We start from the raw sequence: 9914 nt of genomic DNA, 5'->3' as shown, positions 1-9914 counted from the left end.
GATCGCCCTCGGCTCTTCTTTCTCAGCGAGCTTTCGGAAACGCGAGGCGTACGTCCGTGGCAGCGGTTGTCATGTCAATCGCACGCGTATGCCGTCCCTTCGTACGCCAGAGGATCGCTTGCTATATCGTGTTCTACGGCAGTTTGTTCGAGCTTTCGGCGTTACTTCAGCACGATGCTCGTTTGCCTGGGATGGGTATTCGATGAATTCCGATTGAAACGTTTTTGTGCAAACCACACTTCGTAGCCAGAACTATTTAAAAACTTTTCTTCTTTCGTAGGTATAAACAAGATTTATTCGAATGAATTATTTTCATAACATGCAGCTCTACTTGATCCATCAAACATTACTATTTATGGATAAAGTAGTAATAGCCGTGTTCACAGTTTAACGAACGACATAACAATGTTCAATTTTCAAAGAACATAGATATCTTCATTGTTAATTAAACAATTCATTATTATTGACACAATATAGCAATAATACTGCACTCACGAAAAATAAATCGAATAAAAATTATGAATTAATTTTGTCGATACAATTGTATGAACTTGCCACTTTTTCTGCAAGCAATTCAACATTTTTTAGTCTATTTCGAATGACAATTATTTCGTTCGACAAAATAACATTTCATTTTTAATAAATCTATTGTTTGTTGAAATTAAAATGTTTTTGTAAAATTATATAATTTGAGGTTATATCTGCTAAACGATAACGATATACGTGACTTTACAATACACAGATTTACAATAACTCATTGTAAAAGCAAATAAAATATTATTTGAAAAAGCGATTGAGATCTTCATTCAGAAGCGTAAACGATGTAGTCTTAGACGAGTACACGTGACTGGTTTAAGCATTGATATATACAAAACCAACCACAGCATTATTAAAAATGATTTAACGTAAGAAAACATGGTACAATAGATTGTAACACTTAAAGAACCAAAAACTCACCCGTAAATCATGAATGGAAAAATTATTGGGAAAAGATCAGTAATCAAAATTAATAACTTTCACGATAAACATATTTCTGCAGAACAACACCACATTTTTATTTTTCTCTCTTGAAGCATAAAACAGCTGACGATAAGATGAGATGGACAACAATCGAATGAAAATCAAGCAAAGCGATCGCAACGCCAATCCGAGAAACTGCTTGATCGATCGTCATTTACTTACTCATTGAATAACTTTATTTTCCGTTGCAAACAATCGTAAATAACAGAGTGAAAATACGTGATACGTATGTTGAAAAATGAACAATCAACAAGTGGAGCTGTAAAAAAGTTGTTTCGCCACGTTTGTCAACAACAAATAGACCAGTTTGCAAGCTTCGGTCGAATTTCCAGCAGAGTGCAGGTATCGGGTATCGTTTTTCTCCGACATCAATCTACAGCTAGAATACGGCTCATGGCTTTAAATTTAAGCCATCCGTGCCACGTAATTTTGCATTCGACAATAAAAGTAACTCTTGTGCTGACAGATCATTCCCACGACATTTATGGTTGCCTGTGGTGTCTTGAGAAATTTGAACATTTGATAGACTCGTGGCAAGAACAACTGTAAGATGGGAGGTTCTCATAGTATAGAGATACCCGGCGGAGGAACAGAAGGCTACCATGTATTGCGGGTGAGGCAAACTGTCAAACATGTGCTTTATACGGGTCCAGGCTATTTAAATATTCTCTTTAATGTTTGTGCTTTAGGTGCAGGATGGCTCACCCGGGCAGAAAGCAGGCCTCGAAGCTTTTTTCGATTTTATAGTGGCTATAGGAAATACGCGTTTAGTAAGTTATGTCTATGATTGCTCATGGTACGATGACAAGCAGTCTTATTTTATTTTGTTGTTTTATTACAGGATCAAGATAATGATACGCTTAAAGAACTCTTAAAAGCTGGAGTAGATAAGGAATTATCTATAACAGTTTACAGTAGTAAAACTCAATCTATTAGACAAAGTACAATAATGCCTAGCATGACATGGGGAGGTCAAGGTCTATTAGGAGTCAGTATTAGGTTTTGCTCATTTGAAGGTGCTAATGAAAATGTCTGGCATGTTCTGGCAAGTATTTTATCAATTTTGTATATTGTCCATATTTTTATCAATTACAAATTAAGAAGAATTACCTATAGACCGATGTCAATATTAAATGTTTTTATTAATAATATGAAATTTCAGGAAGTGCACCCATCTTCACCTGCTGAATTAGCTGGATTGAGACCATTCACAGATTATATTATTGGATCAGATTCTGTTTTACATGAAAGCGAAGATTTATTTTCATTGATTGAAGCCCATGAATCTAGGCCTCTCAAGCTGTATGTTTATAATATAGATGATGACTCTTGCAGAGAGGTAACAATCACGCCTAACACCACATGGGGAGGTGAAGGAAGGTAATAAAATATTAAAGAACATTTAACTTGTTATGAGATGAGCTGCTCTATTGATTGTAACATGTTTTTTTTTAGTCTTGGTTGTGGCATTGGATATGGTTATCTGCACAGAATACCAGTTAGAAGTAATGCAGATCACAAATCTGTTCATATTTCTTCAGTAAGTCTAATTTTAGATAATGATAAAAAATGTTTATAAATGTTTCTCAAGTTATTTTTTAATTTGTAATTTTTTTCATACAGACAACTGTTCAAAGCACTGCTCCAAATGCCCAACTGGCTCCGAATGTTCCAATAAATCCTGAAACATCAAGTACAATCTCTCAATTCACTACTCATACAAGTTTCACACCAACAAATCTGCCACCTCCAAGCTTTGTTTCACCTTCTGCAGATGCTGCAAAAACAAAAGAAGCTATTTCTGTGTCTCATCCTATAACTACACCTATGCCATCTCAATATCATTTTACACCACAACTAGATTCAAATGTCACTGAGACAACTAGTGAAATATTTACACCTAACACTATATATTCACCTCAGCAGGCACAGACCATTCCCATGTATTCATCACAACAAGTACCAATGTACTCTCCGCAACATTCTTTTATGAGTTCTCCACAATTCTCTCCTCAAAGTAAGTAAAATACAATAGATTGAGGCTCAAAAGAAATGATAATTAGTGTCTAATAAATTTCCAGCTATAGAACCTGCAGATCATGGGATGCCTAATATTCCAGGAATGCCAATGAATCCACCATTGCCAACATTCTCATCACAGAGCCCAATTGATAATACTTTCTATCAAAACTACAATGCTCCACCGACATCGGTGTCTGTAAGCATACCGAATTATAATGCATCCCAACCTCAAGTTGTGACAACTCCAATTTCGTTGCCTGGAATGCCGCCAATCACTGTCAGTGCATCTATGCCACAAAACTCACCGTATTATCAGCCACCAATGCAACAGAATCAGAATCCCAGCTCTAATTTTGTACTGCCGCCAGCACAATAACAGAGAACTAAATTGGAAGTTTGAAGAGAAAGTGAAAAACCAAAATTATTACGATTGTGATGTGCGTGAGGGAACACTGGTATAATTGACTGATTTTCAGAGAAAAATTTGCATTTACAAAGATGAAAATGAATGATACATCTTTGGTATAATGAGTTGTAATAATCTGAAAAAATGCAGTAGATCTTTTCATGAAAATTGATAAAGTTGCAAAAGCTACTGTATTTGTATTGTAAATAAAGAAATGGTAACTTTGTTAATTATCTTTTGATCTAAAAATTTTTAAAAGAGAATTCAAAGTTCCAATGATAATTTTCAAATATTAAGTTTCGATATTTATTTATAGTGTAAGCTTCATTGTTTGTTTTAAAATTGTGTATTTCTACTGGCTGTAATTAATTATGTCAATTGAAGTACCTTTAATATTATTATTGAATTCATTAATCCTGCTAACTTGAATTTCTTTTTCGTACAAATATAACTTGAATTTAATTCAATTACTTACCCAATTATTGAACAATTTAATTAAGATAATTTGAAGCATCAGAAAATATTTTATTGCATTGTTATCTATTTAAGTGATATATTGTAATTAAAAAACTGAGCATTTTATGGTTTTTGTATGACTAATATATATTTTACTTTTTGTATAAATTACACAAAGTTATATCATGCTGCTATAATTTCTCGAATAAACTGTTTATATAAAGAAAAATTAGGGACTTTCGCTCACACTTTATTATAACTATAATATCCTCCAATTCATTGTATTTGCTAAGCTTAAAATATATATCAAAGCTAAAGTTAGCTCTGAAAAGGACAAGTTAGTATGTGGCTCTTTGAAACAATATTAGTAAAGAGTGTTATAATTTCGAGTGAAGAAAAATTTTATAGGCAATAATGAAGGAGTCTATTCCTGTATTTGACTCACATATCATTACATTTTAAAAACAAGAACTGAACAATATCATATAACACAGCTTTAACAAGTCTTGCCACAAGATCAACAAACAGCATACTCTTGATAAACTTCTTCATATGATGATCTCAATATTTTGTGCTCTGAGCTCTTCATCACTGGGCAACTTGACCTTAGCTGGATCAACGAGATTGATGTCGATCTTTGGCAATCCTAGTCGCTCTCTTCGTCTAAGCTCTATGTAACCTTCTCTCTGATACCAGTCTTTCATTTTGAAGTCTGGCATGTAGATAATAACATAACCCCCTAGAGTGAACAAAATGGATATGCCGACGAAAAAGCTTAAATGCATGAGATGTCGGTCGAGATCCTGGCTGACATCGCTGAAACCGTAAGATATCCAGTTTTTTTTTGGAGTGCACTCAGCTGTAGAAGTGCTGGTAGTAATGCTGGGTGTTGTAGTGATCGTGTCGCTCTTCTTGGCGTTGGAAGTGCCGACAGAGCGACGTTGAACCAATCTGCTGACCACTTGCCGGATGCCTTGGAAACGTAAAAGACCCGACATCCTCGAAACCACTTGATTTTCCAAGTTGCTCTCAAAATCTCAACGCACCGAAAAACTTACACGTTATGAAATCTCTCAGCTGACTGCAAAGAAGCGGCGGCCTACTTATGCGAGTAGCAGACATGCGGCGCTCGCGCAAAAGGAAATTTTTCGAAGCTGATTTACCATGGATTAGGCGACTATGATAGGTAGTCCTGTGGAATATGATTATGGATGTAGACTTTTGGACAATTTTTCAAATTAAATTAACAGTACAGTTTTTGTCACTAGCAGAAAAAATCGTATGTAGATTATTATACACACACACACACACACACACACACGCGCGCGCGCGCGCGTTAGAATTTCTTAATTCACGATTTATTTGTTTACATTTGACCGTAATATACGAGGTCATTTAAGCTTGCTACGCTATTAGCGTAAATTGAAGAAGCAAGTATATGAAGTGTGGAAAATGTGCTGAAAATACTTTGCCTATTAGAATCATCTAGCAATAAATCTAAAAATGACGACTTCTAAGCACAACAATTCTCATAGTCACGACCACGATGACAAAACAAACATTGATTATATTTATAATTTGAGAAATCGGTGCAAGTGTTTATTCATTGATATAACTAAAATTAAAATATTTGGCTGATAATTTCATGTAGTTGTTTATTTACAGGCTTAAAATTCAGGCATAGATGTAAAAAGCTCTGGGAAGATGAAAAAATTTATGAAAAATTGAATTATGTGATGCAATTCATGCTATCACATCCACTTCTATTATTGATTTGCATCATTGTAATAGCAATGTTTGCAATCCCTATTGCTTTATTAATAACATTTGTTGTTATCAATGTTGCAATTACTTTTTCAAGTTTCATGATAATTGAAGGTAAAAGACTAATACTATTTTTGATAAGGCTATACGTGGTCATTTCTCATTGTAACAAATACAAGTTCTATTTTTCTTTACAGTGTTACTATTGACAGTTGGACTAACTACTTTGAGCTGCATAATGTTTTTCATTGTAGCAGTTATTGTTGTGTCAGGAGTTTCACTTGTTTTATCATTTTATGCTACATATTTTTCGTTTATGATAGTTAAAAACAAAGTATACAGTAAATGATTGCTTAATTATCAAAAGTATGTTAAAACTTCTAAGAATTTTTATATATTGTGCACTGTAAAATATAATGTATATATATATAAAGTAGGGTTTAGTAAATGAATATTTTAAAGTCATTTCTTAATTCTTAAATTTGTGAAAATAAGTTATTGTCATGAAAAATATTTTTTTAAATATTTGTTTTGCAGTCCATTACATAAAACAACTATGTACTTATTTATTTACTGGTTTATTCTCCTTACAACATTCCTCTCTTGCCTTGCTTTCCATTGTAGAGCATCGTATATCTCTCCATAGCAGCTCCCTTATAGTTTTATAACCCGTATCACATTTGTAGGAAATTTTCTCTATAAAATCTTTCTTATTTGTAATAACTATAACGTTTCTTAAGGAGCTTATTATTTCAATGATCGAAAATTATAAAAGTAAAATACTATTTCCAAGTATTACATATGAATATTTATTCTTTAGAGTTTTAAATAAAAAATTTAAATTGCATAGAAAGGATACATCCTTCAATAACATTTTCTGGAGCAGAGTAATCCCATCTGATTCCTGTAAACTCTTTGTATAATTTATGTTTTCGCCTGCAAGAATATATGCATTGTAATAATGGCTTTAATATGAGAAAGCAAGTAGCAAGATAAATTAACTTACTTTCCAGTTTCTAGAAGTTGCTGATCACTTAAACTAGGCTTTGTTCTCTTCATTGTTTTATGCTGAGTTTCCAATTCTTTTAAAGATAAAGATGCGTTTTCTTTTTCTTCATTCAAGTTTTCCTATATTGAAGTAAGAATTATTAAAGCAATTTTCCAGTAAATAAATGTATAAAGATTAACATTTATACTAACCAATAACGATTTCTGTTCTACTGATTCATTAATTTTACTTTCTAGAATTTGTGTCTCTGATTCAAATTGTTCTCGTAAAGTAAATACTTCTTTTGACAACTCATTGATTCTAGTTTCATTTTCTAAAACAATTTAAAGTTTAAGAAATTAAATATTGATAATTAATCAGACATACTTGATTATTTGTGATAAGATACCTTCCAACTTGTAAGAAATTTTATCACTGTCCAAACGAGTATTTGATATCTGCTGCAATATTTCTTTTATTTTTGTAGGACTGTTGGATGAATTTTTCTTTTTTAGAGCTAATATTTCCTCCATTTTCTTTAAAAATGTATTGAATATTTATTATCTTCTAAATATTTCAAATTTTTTATGCATAATCATTTAAAAAAGATTGTAGTAGCACAATAAACAAATGTTAACAAAAAATATAATCAATAAAAGATTAATAATACATACGATTAGCACTAAAAGCTTAATCTCGCACCATACACATTTTATATTTTGTTTATAAACTTCCACAAAATCTTAAAAAACAATTATATATTCTGTAAAGTTTCCGCACGTGCACCAGTTTGTTATGAATTTAAATGCCGTCTCAACCGTCAACGGCGCCAACACCAACGGCTGCTATAATGACTCTATCACATAAACTATAAAAGCTACAGAGAATGGCGTACGTAATTAATATACGCAAGAGCACGATCATAACCTTAAAAAGTGCCGGATAAATACGAATACTGATTAAATTAATTCCGGTGTAAGCTCTATAGAAATAAGCAGTTAAATTAAGAAATACAGTTGTGAACAATTATTTATATATTAGTAGTGTGTGATAATTAAAGAATTTCGAAAATGGTTGTTCGACAGTATAACGAGGAGTTAAAGTATTTAGAAAAGCTCAGTGATCATTGCTGGAGAATTAAAAAAGGCTTTCAACCAAATATGAAGGTTACTAGTGCATTAGCTTTAAAACAACCTTTTTCAATCAGAACATTTATGTTGTAATATTCGTTATCAGGTTGAAGGTGTATTTTATGTTAATAATACACTTGAAAAATTGATGTTGGAAGAGCTGAGGAATTCATGTAGGCCAGGGGCTGTAGGAGGATTTTTACCAGGAGTTAAACAAATTGCAAATGTTGCGGCACTTCCTGGTATTGTAGGAAAATCAGTTGGTTTGCCAGATGTACATTCTGGTTATGGTTTTGCTATTGGTAATTCACTGTCCATACTTATTGACTACTATAAATTTATATATATAAAATATTACAACAGCTGAGTTTGATCTTATAGGAAACATGGCAGCTTTTGATATGGATGATCCAAAGTCTATTGTTTCACCTGGTGGTGTAGGATTTGATATTAATTGTGGAGTCAGACTTTTAAGAACAAATTTATATGAAAAAGATGTTCAGCCAGTCAAGGTATAACATTAAAAATAAGTGCAATAATGTGACTTTAAGCAATGAATAATCTATATCTCATTTATTTATAAAGGAACAATTAGCTCAAAGCATGTTTGACCACATACCAGTAGGAGTGGGCTCAAAAGGAATCATTCCTATGAATGCTAGAGATTTGGAAGAAGCATTAGAAATGGGTATGGATTGGTCTCTTAGAGAAGGTACAATTTTTTTTTTGACTATTGTCAATTTATTCTTTCAGTTTGTTAAAAATTTTAATTTTATACAATAGGCTACATTTGGGCTGAAGATAAAGAACATTGTGAAGAATATGGTAGAATGTTAAATGCAGACCCATCAAAGGTATCCATGAGAGCAAAAAAGCGTGGTCTCCCACAGGTACATCTTAAAAAAAGAAATCTTTTTAAATACATTTTGAAATATATGAGAAATATTTTTTTTTGCTATTTTAGTTAGGAACTTTGGGAGCTGGTAATCACTACGCTGAAATTCAAGTTGTAGATGAAATTTATAACAAGTCAGCAGCAAGTAAAATGGGTATTGAAGAAAAGGGTCAAATATGTGTTATGATTCACTCTGGGAGTCGAGGTTTCGGACATCAAGTGGCTACAGGTTAGAATTAGAACAATGATTTAATAAATCGAGATTATGTATTTTAAGCTATTATATGTTTTAACTAATCCAATTTGTATTTTAGATGCCTTGGTTTTAATGGAGAAAGCAATGAAAAGAGATAACATAGAAGTAAATGACAGACAGCTTGCCTGTGCTCACATTAATTCTCAAGAAGGGCAAGATTATTTGAAGTCTATGGCCGCAGCTGCAAACTTTGCGTGGGTGAATCGCAGTTCGATGACGTTTTTAAGTCGACAAGCATTTGCGAAACAGTTCAACATGTCGCCGGATGATTTAGATATGCATGTTATTTACGATGTTTCACATAACATCGCAAAAATTGAAGAACACATGGTTGATGGAAAGCCAAAAACTCTTTTGGTTCACAGAAAAGTTAGTAGATTTTATTTAATTCAATAAGCAATTCAAACAATTTTTAATATTTTTTAAAACAATTTAATTGATGATTGTTTTAGGGATCAACAAGAGCTTTTCCACCTCATCATCCTTTAATTCCAGTAGATTACCAGTTAACAGGCCAGCCAGTATTAATTGGAGGTACAATGGGCACGTGCAGTTATGTACTTACCGGTACTGAACAAGGAATGAAAGAAACGTTTGGTTCGACGTGCCATGGAGCCGTAAGTGCAATAATACTTAGATTTTGCTATTTTTAGTTTTTAACACTTTAATTAATAAATATTTACAGGGTCGAGCGCTGTCTCGTGCAAAGTCCCGCAGAAATTTAGATTACCAAAGCGTACTAAACAAATTAGAAGACATGGGTATTTCAATTCGAGTAGCTTCACCAAAATTAGTCATGGAAGAAGCTCCAGAATCTTATAAAAACGTTACCGACGTTGTAAATACATGTCACGCAGCTGGCATTTCGCAAAAGTGTATCAAACTAAGGCCAATAGCTGTAATCAAGGGATGAAAGTTGTCACTGGCAGTTGTGTTTCCTAATACTTTATATGGATTTCTACAATTTACTATAAGTA

General features: G+C 32.8%; 5 protein-coding genes across 6 annotated transcripts; 3 read left to right on the top strand and 2 right to left on the bottom strand.

Moving 5' to 3' along the window:
* The first annotated feature begins 151 nt into the window (after positions 1–151).
* On the top strand, positions 152–3678 carry LOC131668794 (Golgi reassembly-stacking protein 2). Of its 2 annotated transcripts, none has more exons than XM_058943228.1 (9): positions 152–280; positions 1074–1362; positions 1487–1633; positions 1710–1790; positions 1862–2065; positions 2183–2400; positions 2476–2560; positions 2644–3037; positions 3102–3678. In XM_058943228.1, exons 3-9 carry the CDS (start codon positions 1571–1573, stop codon positions 3416–3418), a joined length of 1362 nt encoding a protein of 453 aa, XP_058799211.1. In that variant the 5' UTR covers positions 152–280; positions 1074–1362; positions 1487–1570; the 3' UTR covers positions 3419–3678. The 2 variants fall into 2 exon arrangements, with proteins under 2 accessions (XP_058799211.1, XP_058799212.1); XM_058943229.1 differs by having other exon boundaries at positions 153–276.
* Positions 3679–4016: 338 nt separating this feature from the next.
* Positions 4017–5129, bottom strand: LOC131668797 (NADH dehydrogenase [ubiquinone] 1 beta subcomplex subunit 11, mitochondrial). The gene has a single exon (XM_058943233.1). The coding sequence runs from the start codon at positions 4900–4902 to the stop codon at positions 4453–4455; it is 450 nt and encodes a 149-aa protein (XP_058799216.1). The 5' UTR covers positions 4903–5129; the 3' UTR covers positions 4017–4452.
* Positions 5130–5267: 138 nt separating this feature from the next.
* Positions 5268–6017, top strand: LOC131668796 (uncharacterized). The gene is made up of 3 exons (XM_058943232.1): positions 5268–5495; positions 5570–5782; positions 5866–6017. Exons 1-3 carry the CDS (start codon positions 5408–5410, stop codon positions 6015–6017), a joined length of 453 nt encoding a protein of 150 aa, XP_058799215.1. The 5' UTR covers positions 5268–5407.
* A 47-nt stretch (positions 6018–6064) lies between these two features.
* LOC131668795 (uncharacterized) lies at positions 6065–7487 on the bottom strand. The gene is made up of 6 exons (XM_058943231.1): positions 7331–7487; positions 7066–7192; positions 6869–6990; positions 6675–6796; positions 6528–6604; positions 6065–6391 (listed from the first exon to the last, which is right to left on the bottom strand). Exons 2-6 carry the CDS (start codon positions 7187–7189, stop codon positions 6231–6233), a joined length of 606 nt encoding a protein of 201 aa, XP_058799214.1. The 5' UTR covers positions 7190–7192; positions 7331–7487; the 3' UTR covers positions 6065–6230.
* Positions 7488–7632: 145 nt separating this feature from the next.
* Positions 7633–9910, top strand: LOC131668793 (RNA-splicing ligase RtcB homolog). The gene is made up of 9 exons (XM_058943227.1): positions 7633–7822; positions 7893–8088; positions 8168–8298; positions 8372–8498; positions 8570–8676; positions 8751–8910; positions 8996–9306; positions 9390–9554; positions 9623–9910. The coding sequence occupies exons 1-9, from the start codon at positions 7727–7729 to the stop codon at positions 9848–9850; spliced, it is 1521 nt and encodes a 506-aa protein (XP_058799210.1). The 5' UTR covers positions 7633–7726; the 3' UTR covers positions 9851–9910.
* Positions 9911–9914: the final 4 nt, after the last annotated feature.

The sequence above is a fragment of the Phymastichus coffea genome, unplaced genomic scaffold (assembly GCF_024137745.1).
Source record: "Phymastichus coffea isolate CEN01 unplaced genomic scaffold, Cenicafe_Pcof_1.1 PCOF00083, whole genome shotgun sequence".
NCBI lineage: Eukaryota > Metazoa > Arthropoda > Insecta > Hymenoptera > Eulophidae > Phymastichus > Phymastichus coffea.
Note: the sequence above shows the minus strand (reverse complement) of the source record. Positions and strands in the feature narration are given on the sequence as shown.